We start from the raw sequence: 25852 nt of genomic DNA, 5'->3' as shown, positions 1-25852 counted from the left end.
CACCAATACCGTTTGCCACCAGTTCGTTGACCATCGTCCCTATCGCCGCAGACTCATTGCCCACCATCCCCGATGCATCTCGACACCCGTCTCCACAAATCTAAACTATGCAGCTGCCGAAGGTGACGTCATATTGACGACTCGACCGCAAAACCATCTGACCAATTCGCTGACCAAACATAACTTGATGGACGATTCAGTCGATATCGTCAGTGTCCCAGCACTGATTCACACCGGCACGCACGTGTGCGTGATGAGCGCCCAATTGCGCCGACGCCTGAACAAAGCTCTCACAACCGCTCGCTTTTCACTATTTTAGCTCCTGTTTGGCTCAGGCTGCCTCCGCATCGCCGATGGAGGAACGCATACCGTGCTTGGTATGTGCACCGCTGGCATTGGAATCGCGGGGCGACTAACGACTCTTTTAACGCGACAGCGTTAAGGAGCTCGTGTCGCAGAAAAGCCGGTGTCGTCGGCGTTGGCGTCGTCGGCGTTGGCCGTGAGCGATAAATCCCAGCAGGCACTTCATGAATAAAAAAAACAACTTGCAAGATGGGCTGGGTGGGAATCGAACCAGGGTCTCCGGAGTGTGAGACGGAGGCGCTACCACGGAGCCACGTGTTTTTTTTTCTTTATTTACACGGAGCGACGTGTTCGATGCTTCAAAGCGGTACAAAAGCGTCTCTAGTGAATGCGGTGTTGCCTTAGAAACGAGCTGTTTCTAGGACTCAGGCGTCCGTCGCTTGCTCAGGCGCAGATTTCGTTGGCGCGCCGAACGCGGCGCCGCTCGACGCTCACCGCGTCCGATGCGGGGCGCGTAGTCACTGCTCCGTAGCCCACTGTCTTACACCCCTTGGCGGGTCGACGGGAACGCTGTCGCGTTCCACTCTTTAAGGCGAAGCTTAAGCGACCTCCAATTTTTGCTTACAGTTTTGGAATAATGCCCTTACGACGTTATGCTCGGCTTAGACATATTAACATCCTATTCAGTCCTCTGATAGCGCGTATAGTGTCATTCAGCTTGAACTGCCCCATGGCTGCTATAGCCAGCCAGTCCCGCAACCACGGTTATACTCTCCCAAAGACATCCACCTGTAACTTCAAGGCACAACGTACTTCAGTCTAGTGTTGTTCCTATCTGTTCCTGACGGCGTCTATGACGGCGTCCCACCGGTGACATTATGCTTGAAAAAAAAATTTGTTCCTCATACCCTGCTCACTGTTAAAGGCAATCAGACTTCGCTTGCTCATCTTAATTTTAGTGCTCGACTCAAATTCTTCTCAGAGACATGTCTTGGTGGACATCTGGCCTCCCGGTGGTCGCCCGTAGAATTTGCACCGGAGTCGCCAATCCGATGTGCCACCGGCCGTACCGTCTTCCACATGCTGAATGACAAGTTATGCAAACAGAAGTCAACAAGACGTTGAATAAAGGCGTTATCCAACTATCATACAGTCCGTGGGCGTCTCTTGTTGTCCTTGTCGTGAAAGATGGAAGTTGGCGCTTTTGTTGGGATTACAGACACCTCAACAAAATCACAAGCAAGGATGTCTACCCTTTGCCGTGTATTGATGATGCCTTCGATTGCTTACACGGAGCCAAAAACTTTTCATCAACAGATTTCCGATCAGGCTATTGGCATATCTCTGTCGATGACATGAATCGTGAGAAAACTGCCTTCGTAACACCTGATGGCCTATACCAAACCATGGTTATGCCATTCGGCCTTTGTAATGCACCGGCAACCTTCGAAAGAATGATGGACTCGTTACTTCGCGGCTATAAATGATCCACATTCCTGTTATAATTGGACGATTTCCCATATTTTTCACGAACTTTCGCGAGATATCTAACGCGTCTATCGCCTGTTCTTGCAGTTTTCCGACGCCCCATCCTGCAATTGATCTCGTCCAAGTGCCACTTTGGACGACGTCAAATGACCGTTCTTAGCCATCTCGTCAGTGCCGCTAGCGTTCCACCCAACCGTGACAAGATTCTCGCTGTCCTGAACTTTCCTGTTTCGTCTTCCGCCGCGGACGTAAGAAGCTTTGTTGGGCTATACTCGTATTTCTGTCATTTTATCAGGAATTTCTCCGAAACCGCTCGCCCACTAACCGACTTACATAGGAAGGACGTTGCTTTCACATGGGGCCTTGCTAAAACCAAAGCCTTCTCCACCCTCGTATGCTTGCTCAAGGGTCCCCCATTGCTGGCTCATTATGGTCCATCTGCCGCCACAGAAGTCCACACGGATGCCAGTGATCGAGGAATTGGTGCTGCACTTCTTCAATGGCAGCGTAACGAAGAGTGCGGAATTACATATGCCAGCCGCCTCCTGTCACCCGCCGAGTGGAATTTTTCAATTACAGAACGACATGGCGTTAGTTGGGGCAGTTGCCATATTCCGCTGTTACTTATACGGCCCCACGTTTTCCGTGGTTACCTATCACCACGCTTTGTGATGGCTCTCCTCACTTAAACACCCCACTGTACAATAGGGCAGATCGGCGCTACGGCTCGGGGAATATTCATTTGCTGTTTTATACAAGTTAGACCGTTTGCGCAAGGATGCTGGCTGCCATTCCCTTAGTCCTGTCCACCACCCTGCATATGATGCACATGACACCGACTCTTTCGTTCTGGCCATTTCTGATTGGCACGACACCTGCACAGAAAAATGGCGTGATGACTGCTTACGTGTTCCAATTGATCGTCTCAATTCTGGGTATTCGTAGCCCACGCTGCGCATGTTCGTGCTCCGCGCCCGTGTTCGTTACCTTCGCAGCTCACGTACTGAAGGGCCAGAACTTTTACTCGTACCACGCCATCTCCAGAAATCAGTCCTTGAGCAGTTGCACGATGCCTATGCTGCAGGCTGCTTCGGCGTTTCGCATCCTTATGACAGCGTATGGCGCTGCTACTTCTGGCCAAGCCTGTACCACACTGCGCACCGCTACGTTCTGCCCTGTGCACTCCGTCACTGTCGCAAAATACCTGCTGAGCTGCCCGCTGGACGCTTTCACCCTATCGATGTGCCCTCAGAACCATTCTTTCGCATCGATCTTGATGTGCTCGACCCTTTTTCGACGTCGAAATCTGGCATTGAGTGGGTCGTTGTCGCGAATGATTGCACGACCTGGTACGCGATCACGTGATCTTTGCGCAGAAGCTGTGTAATTGATGTGGAAGATTTACTTCTACATGGCGTCATCTTCCACCAAGGCACGCCCCAGCAGCTCCTGACCAATAGCGGCCACACCTTCTTGTCCAGAGTAAATGAAGAATTAATTCGCTCCTCTTCTGCCGAACACAAGCTTTCCACCACCTACTACCCGCGGACAACCGGACTGACTGACTGACGGCCAAATCGCATGTTAAAAGAAATGCTGTCTATGTACAGTCGCCCAAATCTTTAACTGGTGTGCGGGAGCGGCGACGTTTCCGTGCGTCAGCGCCGTTTGACGGGGCGAGGCTGGAAACAGTCTGAGGCTAAGCGCATGCGGACAAAGCGCGCTCAGCTGGGCCCATCGTCTACTAGGCTGTTTCCAGCCTCGCCGCACACCAGTTAAAGATTCGGGCGACTGTGCATTTTTGATGACCACAGCGATTGCGACAGCACGTTACCCTTCGTGACCTTTGCATATAATTTGGCCCGTCATGAGATCGCTGGCTTCTAACTCTTGTAGCTCCTGTTTGGCTCCCGCCGTCCTTTGCTTTTTGAGACATTGCTCCCACCCTGGACGGACCCAATATGCTCAAGACGTCTTCGCCCGGGCTCACACGGCACGCCAGACTGCCAGCTCCCGGCTCACTGATGGCAAAACAGTGCAATCTTCCTTACCTCAGTAAGCAAGCCTTCATTGCGGCCACCTTATGTCATTCTGAACCTCCTTTAGTGAGGGGCCCCCAGTGAAGGCTTCCTTGGTGCTTCCTCAGAGTAACGTAGCCCCGAAGCTGCCTTCATGCGTAATTAGGCCGCTCCTGGCCCTGAACGAACGCTTCACCTCACTGCTTGGCAAACTGACGTTTGCTTGCGCATGCGCGCTCTTGCCCACCTACGGAGGAGCACGAGCACGGTACGCCTTGCTAGGAATGTTCCTTTCAGTCGGACCAGGTAGCACGTTCGGCATGAATGGGGTTGCTAGGCATTGCACGACGACCGTGTGGGAGTGTTGCTGGAACACACAAGTTTTGCCCCAGAATGCGGTACTTTTTCAAGTTTAGTAAACAAAACTATAAAAAAGCGATGACGCGCCTCTATATCAGCACTTCAGTTTAAAAATTATGTGATGATACTTCTTTTTATTGAATAATGATGCTCGCGTAACGCTTTTAAGAGATGCTCTCGAACACAAGGGTGCGAAAACTGTTCCTTACGTGAGGACAGGAGAAGGAAATTTCAGAGTACGCTTGCTTCCTCCATCGGTCTTTTGCTGTAAGGAGGTCTCACGTAAGGTTAGGAAGCGGTCGAAGGAAAGGAACGTTTCATTGTTTGGGCCTGTCTCTCAGGCCGCCCAAAGATCCGGTACGACAGCCAATATTGGAACGTTCGATTTTCTCCTGGCTCCGCAGTCCTCCTATGGACATCATGTCGCCGCGTTGGCTTGTAGGAAAAGCTATTGCCATGCCACGCAGGGCCCTGCACGATAGTGCGTCAGCTTGGCGATGCGAACTAAGAGATTGCTCCGCTGGACTCGCGTGTCCCCACGGACGTCGTGCATGTTTCCTGGCTGAAGCCTTACTTTTGCGCGACTTCACCTCCCTTACTGTTAGCGCCGAGATGGCCTCTTAACAGGCCGTGGTTATGTTACGGCGCAACCAAGGGTGACGTCATTCAGATGACGATTTCACGTATGTAAGTGGCATCGGTCTCTACAGCCATCTTGTTTACGCATCGTTGTATTTCTTGTAAATATTGTGAATACATCGCTATATGTAGTTTCTGATCGGTGGAAACACACAGATATTATACATCTCTGTTCCTAGCGCTTGCATGGCCGTTGTTTTACGAGTCTTGCCTGTGTCGTTGCTCGTCGGCACTGTGCTGGGGAAAGAAATTGAACTTAGTATATCTAGGCTGATCACACTTTTACGTACAAAATTCAATAGAGAAGGGGCCCTATATTATAAAACTATTCCAATCTGTTTTTCTTCCAACCTCCTGACGTCAAATTTACGTAACCACCGACGCAAACCATGGGCGATAACGAGCAGCGTTATTTCAAAAGCCCAATCAAATACCCTTCTTGTTTATAGGATGTCACTTTCTTATGCTTCGAAAGCGGATAGCGTTGCCTACATTGAGTGGTTTTTCCTGTCTGATTGGCTGCGATGATTGCTCCGCTTCTGTTTACTTAGCTTGCGGTGGCTGGTCGAAAATCGCGGCGGCATGCAACGGAAGGTTAAAAATGGCGCTAAACCTTATACTCAGCAAGGTAGAATTGACACAGCAATCTCGTATACGTGCTGAAATGTCTCGGTAATGTTACACGGCCACGCAAAATCTTTAATATACGCAGATAAATCCATACTCCCCGGCAACTCCGAGTAGCCAGTGTCAGAGCGATCGGCGGGCAGCCGTCTGCTATTCCTTTCGTAACGGGGCAGTGGTACCCGGCTATTCAGAAAAACTTTCGATTTCTTTCGGCATAATATTGCGTTTTTAACGCGTACACGTCACTTTGGTGGGATGAGCCCACGGTTTCGTGACGTCGCGTGACTGCGCGGAAAAGTCGGTGAAGCCCGACAAAGTTCTACCAGTAGCGATTGGTCAAACAACGCCTTTTGCGCTAATGGCGAGAAAGGCGGCGAATCAGATATTTTTCCTCCCTCCGGTCTAATGATGCATAATCAGCGTGCACATATCTGATTGAATGGGGCGTTTTCGCGGTTTTCGGGACGTTGCGTGACAGACAGGCGCATGGGTAGTGGCTCCAAAATGTTTTGACCAATCGTGGAGGGCTAATTGCAGAATTGGAATAGAAAAGTTCAGAATACCATCACGTTACAGCGCCCAGTACTCCTATTGGAAGGAAAGGCGCGAAAGCACGTGAAGAAATGACCGGACTTGACCAGCCGTTTCTTCTCATGGTTTCACATTGCTTTCTGCATACAAAGAGCATCAACCAACTAGCCCAGCCACAAGCTCTGAAACCGAATTCAACGGAATAAATGAAATCAGTATACTCACTCATCGGACTCAAATGCCACTGCCAATGGGTAAACGGTGAAGACACTTGGAAAGTCTTCGTTGGTATATTTGCGGAGCTCCTTCTCCGCGTCTTTTGTGGCGAGCACGGTGCAGCCTTCAGCCTCCACGAGTGTGCGTAGGTTTCGGCTGACGTTGGTGGCTGGTGACTCGCCGACCACGACGCGGGATCTCGGGAAGTGGACGCCTAGTTCCACGGGGATGTCGAGGGTCTTGTTACGGCTTTGATCCGGGGTCTTACCCATGGCTCCAGCATTTGCATTCCACGCCAATATCCCCAGAACTGCCAGCGGACCCACAAAATAGAGCAGGAAGACATCCCAGCCACGCAGAAGGATTAAGAGACGCTTGACGAAAAGGGCAAAGAACGACCTTGCCACCGTGCGCCGTTTCGTAATTGGCTTGCAGACAACGTCGATGTCTTTTCCTGGAAGTTACACGTGTAGGAGTGAGTACGCTGAAAAAGTAGCGGCTATAGAGAGTGTTCCTACGAAGGCTTTAAGTAAGGTTTAAAAATGCCGCTCTGAAATGACCGTACGGCTCCTTCGGAGACGTGCCGTGAGTGGTGTCGACCACGGGGACACTGGTGATAGGCGGTAATTAGTCACTAGTTATCAAAATTTCCATATAATTACCTTTTAGGCTTTCAATTTATGTAGCCTCATTGTAATTCGGCTATTGAGGCGAGCTCTCCGTACGAATAATACAACATTTGGATCTAGAAACATGACATTATCTCCAGTATTATCGCGCACCCATATTCGGCTATCAAAATGCAGGAACCCGAAAGTGGGAGGCAGCAGCGAGCGCGAAGCCGTGCCTCTTGATGTGACGTTGTGATTACGTCAGCCAGCAGCGGGCAGCCGGTGTGCTGCAGCGCCGTATTTCCAACGCCACCTAGATAGAAGGCCTGTGCACTCTGCTTTTCGACGTCGTGCTACTTGGACCAACGTTTCCGCTGTCATGCCCGGTGGGACGAAACTCATGAGGTGAAAATCCCCAAGCCTTACTCGGGCGCTTCCCCATTAAATTCTATGGCACTCGGTCGGTCATGGTAGCATGACGTCACGAATCGATCGTGCAGAGGCCTTGTGCGGTCTGGGAGGCGCTGGTTACGTAAGCAGAACGTCGCCTGAAGTCGCGTGGCCTTGCGCTGGAGTCAGGCTGCCAGTTACGGCTTTGGGCGCTCTGGTAGCTCTGGTAGCGCGCTCTGGTAGCCATCCTTGCGCGAGTAATGGCATTTTGCCAGATGTAAAAGTAGACATGGCTTGTACGGAGGGATCGCTTCAATTACCAAATTTCGATTAGCCCGGTGAAGATAGTAGTTGATTAATGGATCTTTGTTAACCACTGACTAGCCCATATACTTCGTCACGCATGCTCACAACCATTAATGGCATGTCTCCGCAGGTACCTTCAATGTACTCCTATTTGCAAGCTGCCGTTTTTAAATATCATTTAAAGCCTTCGTATATTCACCCCATATAACTTCTATTTACGCTACAAAGGCATGTACCGTGTAGCAAAGTAAGCACATTCCTCCACATTAATCTTGACTGACGTTTTTTTTTTCGCCAAGACAAACATTTATCTGAACTAGATGAATTTTCTTAGTTTAACTGGAGGAACCCTTAAACACTCGGGAGGAACACTTATTGAAAGCGTCGGTATGCCTGTGCCTCGTACAGCTGGAAATAACTAAAAGGAAATAATTTCATGGCTATCTCCACCTAAGCCCCGATACTGCAAAGCTGATGTCAAGTTATGGGGAATAGAGTGGGGTAGTGTGATAGGTGAGAGCGGAAGGCTTCACGAATTCGCGACGAAAGATGGTGGCCCTCATAGATGGCGCTTGCTGTGAAACAGGTGCCAGCGGTGGCGGCACTGACCACTTGTTCGTGGGGCAGCACGTGGATACTTTCGCCTTGTTTTAAATAATTACACACTGCGTCCATGTGGTGCGATAACAGAGAATTGACTGGTCATGTTGTTCTGTTGAACAGGGCGCGCTTTTAATTATAATTGTTGCTAATTAACATAAACAAAGCCCACAGAAGGTTTCTAATAGACGAAACTGGCATGTGAGCTTTAGTTTATACTTAAATGATTCCTAGCATTCAGCAGTATCTACATGTTTCGCATACTTCAGGTAAATTATTATATTTAAACCAGCGCATAGCAAAACTACTTAGTGTGTTCTTGTGTTTCTCCCTCAGTGAGCTTTGTTTTGAGCGTAAATTGCTTAATATTTTCTTTTATAACGAGTAGTTGTTCGTGTGTAGCGTGTTTAGTTTTCCCTCTCAAAGTTTTTCTCTCTCTGATAAAGGTTTTGTTGAGTTTTCAAAGCATTTAGATTTTATTTTCTCTTTCTATCCGTTTTCCTTGAGTGCTTATATTATGGCAGTGGTATAGCTGGGGGGGGGGGGAGGGGGGGCTCTGACGCACTGAACATTGTCAATTATTATTTTTTAGTTGTTCCCCTCCTTTATAGTGTATCCTTGACGTTATATACACGCTAAATATATACGGTTAAAGTTTAAAACACATTTATTCTTCACAATTTTCAATTCACATATTTTCGCATAACATTCGAGGAGGTCAATCGACCTGCACTCCTGAACTTCCAATGGTTTTGTCGTCTCTCCTTGGGTAGGTTTCTCTTTATCTAAAGACTTTGTCAAGAAGTGCACGCATGTGAGTCGATAAAACTGCTCTATTTTTATAGCCAGTTCTTTGCTCTGAACATCCCAGCGTACTCGGTTCAATTTGACGTATACTAAGAACTGTAACAAATCATGTGCGCCGGAGGAATGCAGCTTATCAACAGGGAAAAAGTTAGCACATCTTCTTGGGTCTTTACCAGTTCGGCCAGATTGCCACAAGGATACAACAATACCCTCCTGTCAAAGTAGATGACTTCGGCTTCTGGTTCCTTCTTGGGAAGGGTAGAAATGCCCTCATTGCAGTAACTTTTTTGTTGAACTTTGGTGACATAGCCAGCACTGTGGCTGATGAAGAGGCATCAAGAAGATCGTTTACATGCTTCAGTCAAGAGTGTCCATTCTTCGGTGGTCTAGCGTGGTTACAAAAACCCAAGCGATGTACAGTGCCAAGACACTGCCCAGGATTTGGATGGTCATTGGTACCGAGATGTTGCCTGATCATTCCAATATGTCTTTTTCTCATTTTTCCTGGCTAAGCCGAGATGTTCACATGTACTGAAAGCCGAGAGATGTTAATTAGCTAAGAAGTGAAAACAAAAACATGCCTTTCAAACATTCATCACTGAACAGTATGAAGGTCAAGTTTACTTTCATTTTCGCGAATGATTTGGGCCGAATTTGTGCTTTTGTAATATGTGGCATGGCCTTCAAATTTACATAGATTTTGTCTTTGTCCCATGCACCACATTTGTGCTCAACAGACGCACGATGGTATGGTGTGGTGAAGCCGGTGCTTACAAACGAGTTGCGAAAACAGTTGACTAAATGTGAGAAGTCGGAGCAGGAGTAAAGGTTTCCGGAGGGGTCCACAGGTTGGGTAACCTTGCAGGTGATTTTGCCTGAGGATGCTGAAATATTGAAAAAAGCAGATCTAGTCAGCATATCTGCTCTATGAGCCCTAAAATTCCCTCAGCACCAAAAGTGACCGAACAGCTTGAAACACAAGAATAAAGATAGAAATACGAAGAAACAAAAGGGCCAAACAAAGTTATTCGTTACGAATGATTCTTGTGCCTATGTGTTGTTTTGCGTTTACCATGTTCATAGCAGGCACGTTGAAATTGGCACAACAGAACGAAAATTTCAGCTTCATGCAGCAAATTCCATATGACCTCCACATGCTCCGATTCCACGTGGCTTCGTTGTAGAATACAAAGCCGACAAAAAGTACTGCTTGTTCCGAGAATGGATTAGCTTCTAGGAGAAGCTTCGCTAGCGTTTCCGACTTGCTGTTCCCTTTCGACGAGAACACGCTTAGTATCTGTGCCCAATCATCTGCATAAAGCCGAACATGGAGTACTAGTTAGGCCTCATTTTTTGAAAAACCAATACAGCTGTCTAGCCTGCGAAGTTGCTGCACATGAACCTGAGAGGATTTCATGCACTTCACGAAAGTGCAATTCAGAATGTTGAGCAAGCATTTTCGCTCGACGTGAAATCTAATGAGGAGTCGACCTTGAAGTCCTTCATTTATTTGTTGAATAGAAGACTCTCTCCTTAGTAAAAATGTTTAAAAATATACTCACCTTAAGAAGCCTGAGAAATAATTACCATGCCGTGGTGTGCCCGGAGTCATCATATCTTCCTCCTGAGTGAACCTTTTCAAATGGACAAAGCCTTGCACCATCCCTAGAAATAAATTTAAAATGAAAAGCTGATATTCGATGCAAGCATCAAAACGTCCTTTTACAAGGCAATCGTGTTACAATTTACTTAAAATATTAAAAACAGGGTACAACAATTTCATGCGCGATTGAAGCAGTAGTGCTCACCTAGTAGTACCTAGTAGTAGTGCTCGCAGCGACGCGGCACGCCGCTGCGACGAACGTGGTCATGCAACCACTCCTTTTTGCACAGGCTTTCCTGCTATGCACCCTTTCTCCGCCACATTCCGGTATCGGCCTCATTGATCGCGCCACCACTGGTCAACCCGATGACGCTGCTACACAGACTCCTGTGGATAGCTACCGAACAGCAGAAGACAGGCTGAATCCTCCGCATCCAGCTGCAGTCGAGGTCTCCGCCTGGCAACCACGCAGTACTGCCACCTCAGCAGCTTTGCCTTGCCTACAAATACCACTTCCGTACTGGGTCCATTCGGGGCACGCCGCTGCGACGAACGCGGTCATGCAACCGCTCCTTCTTGCGCAGGCTTTCCTGCTATGCACCCTTGCTCCGCCACATTCCGGTTTCGGCCTCATCGATCCCGCCAGCGCTGGTCAACCCGATGACGCCGCTACACAGACTCCTGTGGATAGCGACCGAGCAGCAGAAGACAGGCTGAATCCTCCGCATCCAGCTACAGTTGAGTTCTTTGCCTGGCAACCACGCAGTACTGCCACCTCAGCAGCTTTGCCCTGCCTACAAATACCGCTTCCGTTCTGGGGCCATTCGGGCCACGCCGCTGCGACAAACGCGGTCATGCAACCGCTCCTTTTTGCGCACGCTTTCCTGCTATGCACCCTGGCTCAGCTACATTCCGGTTTCGGCCTCTTGGATCCCGCCACCGCTGGTCAACCCGATGACGCCGCTACACAGATTCCTGTGGATAGCGACCGAGCAGCAGGAGACAGGTTGAATACTCCGCATCCAGGTACAGTCGAGTTCTTCGCCTGGCAACCACGCAGTACTGCCACCTCAGCAGCTTTGCCTTGTCTACAAATACCGCTTCCGTTCTGGCGCCATTCGGGGCACGCCGCTGCGACAAACGCGGTCATTCAACCGCTCCTTTTTGCGCAGGCTTTCCTGCTATGCACCCTTGCTCCGATACATTCTGGTTTCGGCCTCATCGATCCCGCCACCGCTGGTCAACCCGATGACGCTGCTACACAGACTCCTGGGGATAGCGACCGAGCAGCGGAAGACAGGCTGAATCCTCCGCATCCAGCTACAGTCGAGTTCTCCTGGCAACAACGCAGTACTGCCAGCTCAGCAGCTTCGCCTTGCCTACAAATACCGCTTCCGTTCTGGGGCCATTCAGGGCACGCCGCTGTGACGAACGTGGTCATGCTACCGCTCGTTCTTGCGCAGGTTAGTTGCCTCCCTCTCGCTAGTTGCCTCCGATCCAGTAGTCCTTTTTTGGTCGCAGTGTGGGGCCCCTCTGACCTGCTCGGTTGTTACCGCAGATTGTTGTGTTTTTCATGTTATTTTTGCCTCAATGTCAATTTGGTATCTCTCTTGCTTGTCATGTCAAGGGAAGTGGAACTGAATCCCGGACCTTCGAACGGTGACGAACTTGTGTCGCTTGTTTCTATTTCACACACATCCGCGCTGCCCAAACTAATGTAGAAGGTCTGGTAGGCCGCCTGTCTTCGCGTGTCGACGCACTGGAAAAAGTTGTCGAGATTAATCAATCGAACGACTCGTCTTGCGCCTTGAAAACAAGCATTGAGAAATTCTCCACGGAAATCAAAGCTCTTACCAACAAACGTGATGACGCCGGTCAAATTTGATTTTTTTCGGAATAAAGGATAGCAAAGACGAAACCTGGGCAGAGTCTGAGACCCAGATTATTTCCTTTTGCTCAGAGAAACTTGGCATTAACCTAAATCCTGACGACATTGAGCGAGCGCACCGGCTGGGGCGATTCCGGACAGACAAGAAGCGCCCTATAGTTGTGAAATTCGGGCGTTTCAAAGTTAAATCAGACATTCTATCAGTGGGACCCCAGCTTGAATATATGTCTTACGCAATTCGTGATGATTATTCAACACGTGTGCGAAAAGCCCGTAAAATGCTTTTCAATTGCGCCCGAGAAAGGAGCTCTGACTTTAGGATCCGATTCGACAAGCTTACCATGAATGGCAGACAATTCATATACAATTCTGAAACAAATTCTGTCAAGGAAGTGCAATTATAGCAACCGTCACCCGCTTACTTGTCGCCGCCACGCCCCCGGCCGCAGCCACCCTGCGGGAGATACTTCGCACCGACTTATCATACTTTGGCGGTTCTTTTAGCCAATATTCGCAGCTATTGCCGAAGAAAGACGCTGTTGAAGCCTTCCTAAATGATAGCAGTACAGACATGGCAATATTTACTAAGTCCTGGCTAACTTCTGTTATCTCGAATGATGAGTTGCTACACGATGTGCGATCTTTCATGGTGTACAGGTGCGACAGAGTGGGACGGAGGAATGGCGGTGTGCTTGTTTTCGTGCGGTCGAGTGTGCCCATTTCTGTGTCTTACCAATAAGTAATCATGAAATTGTTGCTCTGAAATTAACACTGCCTTACAGTACAATAATTTTAATATTATGCGATCGTGCCCCGGATGCCGACATTTTACTTGTTAACCATTTGTATTCAATCCTACTGGACCATCAGGACGGCTATCCCCACGCAAGGTGCTTACTTTGTGGCGATTTCAACTTCCCTTACATTAACTGGCTTGACTTATCGGCGTACAGTGGCCAATCGAAAGAGTTTATTAATTTAGCTCTTGCCTTTATTCTTACAAAAACAGTTGACATGCCAACCCGCCAAAACAATACTCTTGACCTTGTTCTTGCTTCGAACCCTGAATCCATTCAGTCATTATCATGCATTCCCGGTTTCAGCGATCATTGCTTCTTATTGTTCAAACTGTCCGTACCCATTCCTACTCGTCAACTATTTGTCAAATATATACGAGACTATAAGAATGCTGACATTCAGAATATTATCATCAAGCTGGACAAGTTTATTCATTACTTCCGCATGTCCTCCACTTCCAGAACAGTAAATGAAAATTGGCTGCTTTTCAAACGAAAGTTGTTATCACTCGTTGACCGATATGTACCCCTTGTTTGCATTCGAAGCGATGCCAGCAGAGCCTGGTTTTCTAATGCCCTCAGAAAACTCTCAAATAAAAAGAAACGACTCTTCCGGGCAGCAAAACATTCGGCTAGCGCTTCGCGTTGGGAAAGGTATTTTTGTTGTCTTCGCGATTGCACAAAACTTTTGCGATGCTCAAAAAGAAAATTTTATCATATGGATTTACAGGACATTATTCGCTCCAATCCAAAAAAATTGTGGAAAATTTTAATTCCCGCCATTAAGTCATCACATAATATCTCATTGGTTAGCAATAACGGTTCTGAAGTTCCAGCAGACAAACGCAGTGATATAATGAATTCTTACTTTTCCTCAGTTTTTAATAATGAACTGACCTTAAATATCCTTCCCCTATCTAAGTTTCCGTTTTCACAGATGCCGCCCGTTACCATCACTACACATGGTATCATAAAGCTTATTGAAAGGCTCAAAGTTTCAAGCGCCTCTGGACCGGATAATATATCGTCTAAGATACTGAAATGCACCAAGGACATATCAAGCCAGTTTCTGCAAATAATATTCGTGCAATCGATTGCTACCGGCTCACTGCCAGACGACTCGAAGCTGAGCAAGGTAGTACCGGTTTTTAAAGCAGGTAACTGTTCTGATCCTTCTAACTACCGGCCGATTTCACTAACATGCATTGCTTGCAAACTACTGGAGCATATAATTTATTCACAAGTTGCATCTCACCTTGATCCCAACAGCTTCTTTTTCCCAACCAGCACGGCTTCAGACCCGGTTACTCATGCGAAACCCAACTTTTCCCTTTCACAACCGATCTTCACCTAAATTTAGATTCCTCATTTCAGACGGACGTTATATATCTCGACTTCTCAAAAGCTTTCGATCGTGTACCCCATCAGCGCCTTTTAGCCAAACTTTCATGCTTGTGTCTTGATCCGCTGATATTAACATGGACTCGTTGTTTTCTATCCGGTCGATGCCAATTTACTGTTATCAATAATGATCATTCGCCCACAACTGCAGTTCTTTCTGGCGTCCCGCAGGGCGCGGTGCTCGGCCCACTTTTGTTTTTAATCTTCATAAAGGATCTTCCTTCCATCATTTCGCCGTGCATTCGTCTTTTCGCAGATGACTGCGTCTTGTACCGCCGCATAACCACATCCAATGATCAGTTATTGCTTCAAAATGACTTGGACAGAATTGAAGACTGGTGTTTGACATGGCTAATGAAGCTGAACGTATCAAAGTGCAAATACATGCAGGTAACACGCAAGCGCACTAACCTCATCTATGCATATTCGTTGTACTCAGCCACCCTCTCCCAAGTTGAATTTTACCGTTATCTTGGAATTCACATCACCAGCAAACTCACCTGGTCGGAGCCCATCACGAAGATTGCAGCTGATGCATCGAAATCACATGGATTCATCAGACGGCACCTCAGCTTCTCCCCTCCTTCTATTCGCAGTCTAGCTTACAAAACTTTTGTCCGAACCAAACTAGAATTCGGCTCCCCAATTTGGAATACACATCTGGCTTACCTAATCGGTAACCTAAAGCCATTTTAAACCGTGCAGCCCGATATATTTCATCCGACTACGACACTCAGTCCAGTGTTATCAATATAAAATTATCGCTTGACATCGAGCCTCTGACAAACAGACGACAAATCGTCCATTTGTCATAATTTCATAAGCTATATTTTTGTTTTCCTTCGCTTCGGGACTCTCTCCTGCTTCCACCTCTCCGAACATCATGCCGTCTTTTCAACTCCATGAGCATTCTACGTCTGCACGGCTCCTCTAACGCATTTAACAAGTCATTCATGCCTCTTGCAATTGAAGAATGACATTCATTACCAGACCATATTGTAATAGAACGCGATCCACATAAGTTCCGGCAATTGCTGACATGCTATTTGAATATATCATGTGGAAATTCTTGCCTTCTTCTGTTTGCCTTTGTTTACTTCACTGTTGCTACGTTTATATTTGTTAATGCTTATTTAAAGGGTTCTTGTACTTTTTTGCTGTATATATCCTGCTGATTACTGATTGTGACAATGTTTGACAGTGACCTGCGTTGTTGTGTTCAATGTCCCCCCCCCCTTATGTACTGCCCCTTCCAGGGGTCTTTAAGGACCAATAAATGATGGTGATGATGCAGCATTTATGCTGAAATGCTCATCCAACTTCACCTCATTCGTGTGTCGGTAGCTGCATGCGCTGCCAAGAAATTGCATAATTACCAACGTCAGCTACTAAGCACAAACACTAGTATGCAGGAAGGTTTTGTGCAGGGTGAACATGTGGTGATTGAATGTGCACCCAGGAATAAGCATTGGTCAACATTATTCACAGTGAATATGTCTTAGAAAAACCTGGTTATGTCAAACAATGCATTTATTTACCGTCTCCTTACATCATACTGGAAATAATGACACTTAGATAACAGTAACATTTCTTGGAAGACCAGTGTCAACGGCACCGATAACACAGTTAAACAAATACATTTTCAATTAAACGTCAAGGTTTTGCATCACATATTAATACAGTCCATTAACAACGTCGACTATAACACATTCTGCCGTTCCACTTACGTGAGATTTCGAAATTTCCTGCTTTTTGTCATGTTCTCGGATTTTGGTGGCAAAGGACAATTTACATTTCTTAATAACAGCACAAGAACTATCCTGCATCATGCTGTATTTGACAAAAACACGGCACAGTACAACTGAGATTGCATGGTACATCCTCCCGAGTATCTGGTCAGTCTTTTTGCCTAAGCTTGCAGACACAACAGCAAGTCTGAAGTAGTCAGCACAGCAAGGGTTTAGAATAACAACATGAAGTCCTCTAAGGTCTGACAGCCAGCTTTCACTGTCACAGAGGATGGCCAGCAGCACAAGTGATGAACACGTGCCTCCTTCGATCGCTTCACTGCCATCTAGACACCTCACTGGTTTCCAAGTCAATAACGCGGCAACCTGCAGAGACTTGATGAATTACATCAAAGTGTGAAGTGGCATCGAAACACTGAAGTAAGCCACATTTACTGTGAAAACAGGCTACAAAAAATTCTTGCTAATAACTTGAGCTTTCCATAAGTGTGAAACATGAAAAGTAGTGACCTTATGCAGGAGAACATTGTAAAGAAACATCAAATGGTCACTCCATGCAACTGTCCCCACCGTGGCGCGCTCAACCAATATAAATTTATATAAAAATTCAAAAATTACAAATATATAAGGAATACTTGCACAGTATTTGCCCGAAACATATTGAGCGGAAAAGATGTTTTGTGTCGGTGAGGGCCATTTCAACTTTGCGAAAGGGAAAAGCAGGTGCGAAACAAGAAGTCGTCAAAAATCAACCGTTTGAGATATTCATTCAAACTTTGCGTTTTTGCGTTGTCTGAACATTGTGCCTTCATTGTAGGACAGTTTCACAAACAAGTTCTACAACCCTTAACGCTGATGTAAAGATGCACAAATTATAGCGTGATCGGGAAATTTTCCAGAAGACGCAATCATGGAACAGAACCTGGAATTATTTTTTCAGAAGAGCACCTAACGCGTACTATCTTCTACAATTCCAAAAACAAGAAAGGGGCTGATAGATGGAATAGCACACTGTGGTTTAAAGTTTGTAAACAGGGATAAGGTGCCTCAGAAAGGCTGGCCAACGTTTCGATAGGAGGACCTATCTTTGACAAAGATAGGTCCTCCTATTGAAACGTTGGCCAGCCTTTCTGAGGCACCTTATCCCTGTTTACAATCTTCTACAATGTTATTTTCAATGACTCCCTGCGCACAAGCTCAAACGTCAATACCTGACTTTACCAAAAGTGCTATTTTAGCGTATGTTTAGGACGTTGGTGACACACTAATGTGGTCCATAGGAAAATCCGAAGATGACTGGATATAACTGAGGAGTGTAATAACGTTCGGCACGGGAATTTCAATTAGTACTTGCGTTTTCACTGAGAAAACAATTTTTGAATTTGAGCCCCACCACTGCAATATCTTTGCACGTGCTTTTGGCTCCTCCTCATAGCACATCGGTGGGCACAGAAACCAACTCGATTTGTTGTGTAAAAAATGGGTGATGTATCCGTAGCATATGGTTTTCATTTCTTTTTGTTGTACTATATTGTTCGTATATTGTATGGGCTGACCATTATTAAGTTCTACATAATATTAAAAATCAGCAGTGGCAGATAGAATACTTCATGGTCTGGAGCTTGATCATATAAAGTAATCGACATTACAAGCACGATAAATCAAACCACATATGCGGTAATTCGCACATCACTAATTAACTTCTTAATTTGTTAGTTTATAGCACATATTGCGCTTTAGAAACCATAGCCAGTGGGCCTGCAAGGCGCACCCTATTAAAATGAATTTCCAGGATTACACCAGTTTCGATATAAAATTTCCTAAAGTAAGGCCCAAATATGTGGGCATTCCTGTTACTTTAGTGCATCCATGCATAAAAAAGCGTTTTTTTAAAATAAGGCATTTGGAACAGCAGTGCATTATTGCAGCGGGTTGGATGGCACATATCTCGAATCTAGCGTCATTCTGCAAATTCACTCCAAAAGGGCACCCTTGTAAACCCACTGGCTACGATTTGTTAATTGCAATATGGGCTGTAAATCAACTAATCAAAAAGCCAATTAGTGTATTCGTTTAATTATCTGAATATGTGTTGATTTCTCCTGTATGTCCGCCTCTCAGACCAATCCCACTCAAGTACTAGAACCATGTCATCTGCAACAGCCTACTTTTCAATGTTCCACAAAATTTTAGCATGATCGCTCCACATATAAACGTGTTAAAAGGGCAAAAAAATATAAACATATTGCCCTGACAACTTGGCCACATTCAAGTAGCACGCCCATCACGCCTCGTATTGGCCGCTGCACGCTGTACCTTGGTATAGTTCACTGAGAACAGGCACGAGTATCTTTGTGGCACGAGTAGCCACTTGGGCCGGGCTCGCATGCGCCGCGCGCACGAGGGAAGCCGCAGCCCAGACCCCAACGTCCAGCGGGACATCATCGGTCAAGCCCTTGCTGCTGCTGCGTCTCAAGGCATTCCGGCCGACGGCTAGGGGCGAAGGGGGAGAAGCATTTCTCTTCTGACGTTCATTGACTGGTGCTTTTAATAAAGTTCTTCCTCCTCCTCCTCCTCACCCGAAAAGAAAGTAAAAGACAGTTCGAGGCCAGCTTGAAACGCGCCTTATGGGCGTTTTCACAACAGTAGAGACTTTGTGTGGTGGGCACAGGCTCACCTTTAATAAATACATTTACCAGGAGAAAGGCAACGACCGAGCGAAACCGGAGGGAGGCTGCAACCCCAAAAGAGGGGCAGGCGCGGTCGACCAAAGGAAGTAGTGCGGCCGCGGCCGAAGTAGAGGCGCCACACACCGCGAAGACGTCATGGCCGCGTCACGGTGACGCCTCCCTAACAAGGGAAGGGTAACCGTTCTGCAGGCATCCATAACAAAGTTTCTTCACTCACTCACTCTCCAGAAGAGACAGCGCTCTTTCCTCATTCCCTTAGTATGTTTCTATATTACTTTATGATAATGATCCATCCTAGGGTAAAAAGACTATGGAGTACGCTTGGAGGCACGGTTACTCTAATAGAATGTCTGCTCACCTGTGCACTACAAAACTATGGACTAAGGTAAAAAGTAAACAATAAAAAAACCGTCTCCTTCGATACTCAGCAGCAAACAGCATGTTTCCGCTTCTGAATATAAACAATGCTCGATTCCTTTTCGTAAACTAATACTAGTGAGGAACGTCCTTGAGAACAACGTGATGCTGCAGCCTAAGGACGCACAAACATGAAGTATGCCTCTATGTTCGCACAATGGCTATAGGCTGCAACCATGCTACTCATGCATAAGTAATAAAAAGCACTCATCTTATGCATCCACTACTTCCATAGAAATAGCCACATGGCACATATTGTGGGCATGTCACTGATTTGCGAACACCCTCCATATTCTGTGTTATGACAAAAAATATCTGTTGAATAGGACAGGTAATTTTATCACGTATAGCAACATCAGCAGTCATCGGCAGCTGAAGGTATTGTCGCAAAATCTCACAAATGATAATGCTGCCATCAGAGCTAAAGCTGAAACAGCATCGGATCTCTTCATTTCCAAACACACCAAATGGATAAATTTGGTCTCTGCGTATGTGTGGTTGCTGTAGGCTCTCGCCAATAGTATGAACATGGCCCGCTCAACAAGCAGCGGCCGGCATTATTAAGCTGCAGGTGAAAGAGAATTTGCCTTCCAAAAATATTCGCACACGAGTAGCAAAATAAAGGTTTAGTTTTGTCCTCTTGCGGACGAGCTATTCAGCAGCCCAAGACCAGTTTGAACAATCAGTACCGCGCAGCGTCAACTTAGAGACTTAAGTACCTTTTTTACCATTTGGTTAACTGGCCTTTCTGTAAATGGCTTTGTGTAAGTTGCCCATGCTGTTGAGGTCTGTGGCTGCTCTTCTCATAAAACAAGCAATCTGGAATTTCTGTGGAGAGTGTTATGTATTGGCCAGTGCGTAGATAAAATACGCAACCGTCAGCACGCTTGCTTCACTTAGCCTACGGGAGTAGTCCGAAGCTTCCTTGAGAAGTTGAAATGCCTAGAAATTGCCTAGAACACGTTTGCTGTTAAATATAGGTGTGCAGTGGCAATTAGCTTACAGCTACAATTGGAGTGCAACACATCAAACAATGCGACCCATCGTGACACAAAGATTGCGATTGATTGGATACGGATCGAGATCACGATCGAAGGTACCCTTTAGAAACAATCTATTTTATTGAGCTCAACCAGTATTGGTTGTTACAACGAATTGAAAGTTCCCGTCCGATACCGGTACTACAAAGTTTGGGAAGGGCGCGTACGCAAGCTGCTTCTTTGGGTATCGGCGAAGAGATTGCACACAAAACGAGCGGAAGAACGTATAAGAATACACTCACCTTTTGACGAGGAAGTGTAGAGCATGTTCACTGTAGAGCTGTGATGGCTGAAACTGCCGCTGAAGCATCAACAAAGAGTTCAACGCCCAGTCCGGCTCTCATCGTTGGCGCGCGAATGTTGATTGCTCGATTTTCTAAAACTTCTTAACTTGGTAGCTAGACGGATTTTCAGATTGCTTAATCGTTTCAAGCGCTGACGCGAAACCTAACAACGTCTTTGAGATCCGCTATTATTACTCAAAGAAAGTTGTTGCTCGCACGATTTAGGCACCACCTTTTGGGAAACGTTGCCAAATATCGGAGGTCATGTCTTTCTTCTGAAGCGGCGTTTCCGTTTGACAGCTAAGCACGTATTTGATAGTTGCGGAGGTGCGGCAAATTAAACAAGAAACACAGAAAAACATGTTATTGTTTAATAAATTTGAGAGTATAAGTTTACAGTATATAGAAGATATCAATGCATATTTTAAAAATGAACGCAGCAATAAATCGTGATTGTCGTTGAAGGAACCGGCCTGTGGAAGAATGTGCTGAGTCAAGAACGTGAACCAGCTGACTGACCGTAGTAGTAGTGCAAAATGATCACCGTGTAGCGCCTTAAAAATCAAAGTATGTCCTCCGGCCCTCTAACCGAGTAGGCACAGCGACTTTGTGTTCAAGAGAGAACGTCACATCGCTTCGCAACGAGGACTATTTTAGTTATTGGATCTGGGTATTGTTTTTTTATGTTCACTGTGCTTTTCATATCAGCGCGCTTCGAGAGTGTCTCGTTGGTTGGTCCCTGTTGCGTGAGTTCTAGAAAGCGTCTTTCAGCGCGCATGCACACATGCGTATCTTGATCGTTGTATGAATTGCCGCAAGCCACCGCTGTGTCATCACCGAAAGAACAAAAATGTTTACGCTACCTCGGCTCACCTATCCAGACGTCGAAGACAGCTTCTCTGTGCCTCGCCTAGGTATAATCGGAATGTGCTTTGTGCAAGACTTGCTGCATGGGCTGCTGACAAGTGTCCGTCGAGGCTAACCTCGCGTGTGATGTTCGATTGTGGTGCCATACTGTGACAGCTTATTTTCTGCGAAAATACAAGGCAAGGTGTGGTAAAAGTTGCTGGATCGCGAGGAATGCGTGGGCGTGCGGCTGACGATGTGACTGCGCAGTGTAACGCTGGTGAATATTTCGTGCAGCCTTAAAAAGCTGCCGTACAAGTGAGAGTCACGGAATTCAGGAAGGCTTGCTAAGTGACGACAAATGGTGTGAATGAGACTGATGCCGCACAAAGAAACCCATCCCTCTCACTGGCGAGTGTCAGCTAATGCTGAAAGCGAAGAGACGCAGAACTGCTTTGATAGGTTTGCTCTGCAGTGGGCCCTTAGAAACAGAATGCAATTTAACCAGGAAGATTGTTCGTCTGCAGAGGTAGTCAGATGCATGTTTCTAAAAACGTCATCCGCACTGCTTTGAGCACTGTTATAGCCTACAGTTTTCTTTTAGCTTATTCTGGGAGTTTTTTATTTGGTACACATTTACGAAAGGCGGTTCTATCGACTAAAGCAGCCTGCAGATTTGATTTTGTGTCAGCACTGATGGCAGGCTAGTTTTTCGGTGTTTGATGGAGTTATCTGTCTGTACTTAGCTCTCTCTGCCAAGAGAGAGCGAGAAATGATTTATTTAAAGAAAGCGGAAACCGCAGGGTCCTTCGATGGGCCTCGCACACGGGTGGAGTCCTCAGTCCAGGACCCCATTGGTCACGGTGGCATGGCAGGCTCTCGCGACCAGATCGAGCTCGTCCCATAGAGAGTGCCTTTCTTAACTGCACTCAAAAATACTCGTGTGTATGCGTGTGTAAAACTTATACAAACAGCAAGACGTAACTGGATAGCGTTTTTGATTTCATACACATTTGTTGCTTTGGCCCATTTTGCTACAGTGCGTGTAGCCAGGAGTGGAATGCACCACTTCAAGCATTATGAAAGAGTACCGCCACAGACTTGGCGTGAGTGCAAAGCAAAGTGATTCGCATGTACTTGTATCAGCTCAGATATATTTTTAATGCTTATTTCTTCTGATAATCAAAAGACTGCTTCGAGAAACAGGTATACATAATTTGTGCGTGATGTTATGTCCATCTGTCCTGACCATGTGCCTTGCCGGCTATCTCGCTTGCATTGCTGTTTGTTCATCACTTGGTTCGATGCATGCATCCCGCAGGAGGAGGAGGACTAAACTTTATTTGTGCACAGCAGATTTGAGAAATCGGCCTCTCTACCTAGGTAACGGTCTCGAGTCATTGGGCCCTGGCGGCATCTTCGGCCTCCTGGATTGCCTTGAGTTGGTCTTCCGGTGCACCGCTGAGCAGCGCGGTCTCCCACTGCTCTCTGGTCTTGTTTATTTTATTCTGTGTGGGTGTCCGAAGAGAAGCCCTAACCATATGATGTTCTTCCGTCCTTTTTTGACGAAATGTACATCTATCCGTGTAATGGCCTAGGTAGTAGCGGTGGCATGCCACCGGGTTCAGATATGTATGTTTGTAAGAGGCGCCATACCGTCGCTTGCCGTCTACTCAGCGTGGAGTGTGCCGGCGGGAAATGGGACCTTCCCAATTTATAGTGTTTGGTCTCCTCGTTAAAGCTGGTCATCTGGTCTCTCTCCGTTCACAGTATTTGTTGCGCGTCACTTCCTCGGCCCGTCAGTTGTCGAGCCAGGTTCTGCGCTATTTCGTTCCCGGGAAGGAAGGAGTGTGCAGGTGCCCATATTGACACGTGTACTTATCTTTATCGGGTGACCACGTTTAGCCGCCTAACAAATGTTATCGCACAGCGCGGGTCGCGCCTGCATGTATCCGAACTTTCTGGAAAGTTATCGATGCTTCTATCCGCTGCCTGTTGTCGCCGAACGTTGTGTTATCTGATTTCATCGCTTGACGCGAATGGTGTAGAACATTGTAGAAGGCATGCGGGTCCCAATGATTAGTCTGGAACATTCGATGACTGCTGTATAAAAGCCGACGCGCTTGACCCGCTGATCAGATTTTCGACGATCGCCGAGCGTGTTCGCCGCTATCGTTGTGCTATAAGTGTAGCCTGTTTTGTGGGCGCAGGTTCGCCAAATAAAAGTTAGTTTTCTTGTTCACAGTATTGCTACTGTGTTATTCAACGTCACCACCACGTGACACCTGGTGGAGGTGCTTTTGGTTCATGTACCGGACGCCCCCGACAAGCCGTGATCCAAGTGCGGAACGCAAAGACAACGCCTACGTAGCCCCGGACCATCGAGCAAGCCGCCGTCTTCAACAACTGCACCCGGAGCATGGACTTGTGCCTGAGACGACCAGGAAGATGGCCACCAAGTCCACCCAATGGCAGCCCCAGCGTCACCTGTCGTGCTGCAGCAGCCCAGGGAGCCTCCGACGTTCCGCGGTTCAACTTTCGAGGACCAGGAAAGCTGGCTTGAGACGTACGAGGGAGTCGCTACCTTTAACAACTGGAACAGCGACGACAAACTGCGATATGTCTTCTTCGCTTTGGAAGACGCGGCCAGAACGTGGTTCGAGAACCGAGAAGCCACCTTAACGACCTGGGAACTTTTCCGAAGCGGCTTCCTGCACACATTCACAAGTGTCGTACGCCGAGAACGAGCCCAAGCACTACTACAAACCCGAGTGCAGCTGCCTAATGAGACCACCGCGATTTTTACAGAAAAAATGAGCCGCCTATTCCGCCACGCCGACCCGGAAATGTCGGAGGAAAAGAAAGCCCGGCTACTAATGCGTGGTGTAAAGGAGGAACTTTTCGCCGGTATGGTACGAAACCCACCGAGGACCGTCGACGAGTTTCTTAGCGAGGCCACTAGCATCGAGAAGACACTCGAGATGCGAAACCGGCGATTCGACCGCCGCACCAACTCCACAAACTATGCCGGAGTTCAATCACTGACCTCCGACGACCTGGGCGAGGCTATCAGGGCAGTCGTACGACCCCCGACGACCTGGGCGAGGCTATCAGGGCAGTCGTACGAGAGGAGCTTCAGAAGATCTTCCCGTCGTCGCAGCCTCAAGTGGCCTCGATCGCTGACATCGTCAAAGATGAGGTTCACCGATCGCTTGGAGTTCCGGAGGTGCAGCCTCAATTACCGCAACCCCAGCCCGAAGCGATGACCTACGCCGCCATCGTACGCCGTCAAGGTCCCCCTCCTCGACCACGCCAGGGCCCTGCAACGACGCAATTCCGTCGTCCGTCGCCGCCGCCGCCAACACCCCCTACCGTCACCCAGCGCACCTACCCGAGGAAGACCAACGATTGGCGTGCTCCTGACCACCTCCCGCTCTGCTAGCACTGTGGGGAAGCGGGTCACGTCTACCGACGATGTCCATATCGGGATATGGGACTGCGAGGCTTCGCCGTCAACGCTCCGCGCCCGCAGCAAGGTAAACGCCCTCGCGATATTGATGACTACCTCGCGGCTACTCAGTGGAGCTCTCGACGACCGTCACGCTCGCAATCACCAGGCCGCTACCTGTCGCCGCAGCGCCGACCATACACTGGCCCAGCCCGGGGCCGTTCAGCGAGCCCATATCCGGAAAACTAAAAGCAGCAACCGATGGAGGTGTGGTTGCTGTCCGTCGAACTGACGAAGATCCTCCACCGCCGATGAAGACGCCGAAGAAACTGCCTCGACGACATAACGACACGCCGCCGTCCCGACGAAGTCTGGAAGGGAAGAATGCGACGACGAAAGACGACCTGATGACTTCACATACCAGCCACAGGTCAACGCGACGCAGTCGTGATCTGACCCCAAGACCGAACTTTAATGCAAGACAAAGAACCACCGACCTCGACGTGCTTCTCGACGGCCACGCAGTCACCGCCTTAGTCGACACAGGGGCTGATTACTCTGTCATGAGTGGACACATCGCCGCCCAGGTGAAGAAGGTTAAGACTGCATGGGAAGGCCCTCAAATTCGAACCGCTGGAGGACACCTCATTACGCCGACTGGAGTCTGCACGGCAAGAATTACCGTTCATGACCGGACTTACCCTGCCACCTTCGTTATCCTCCAACAGTGTTCACGAGACGTCATTCTCGGCATGGATTTCCTGAACCAACACGGCGCAATCATCGACCTGCAG

At 47.6% G+C, this 25852-nt stretch overlaps 1 protein-coding gene across 3 annotated transcripts in view; it reads right to left on the bottom strand.

The window, feature by feature from the left end:
• The window catches only part of LOC135907193 (phospholipid-transporting ATPase ABCA3-like), a 327820-nt gene that overhangs the window by 99933 nt on the left and 202035 nt on the right, over window positions 1–25852 (bottom strand). For all 3 annotated transcript variants that reach the window (XM_070525205.1, XM_065438877.2, XM_070525204.1), the window contains one exon: window positions 6192–6636. In XM_070525205.1, coding sequence (XP_070381306.1) covers window positions 6192–6636 — 445 coding nt within the window. The remainder of the gene's footprint in view (window positions 1–6191; window positions 6637–25852) is intronic.

The sequence above is a fragment of the Dermacentor albipictus genome, chromosome 9 (genome assembly GCF_038994185.2).
Source record: "Dermacentor albipictus isolate Rhodes 1998 colony chromosome 9, USDA_Dalb.pri_finalv2, whole genome shotgun sequence".
Taxonomy (NCBI): domain Eukaryota; kingdom Metazoa; phylum Arthropoda; class Arachnida; order Ixodida; family Ixodidae; genus Dermacentor; species Dermacentor albipictus.
The sequence above is the reverse complement of the archived record's forward strand: the minus strand, read 5'-3'. Positions and strand labels throughout refer to the sequence as shown.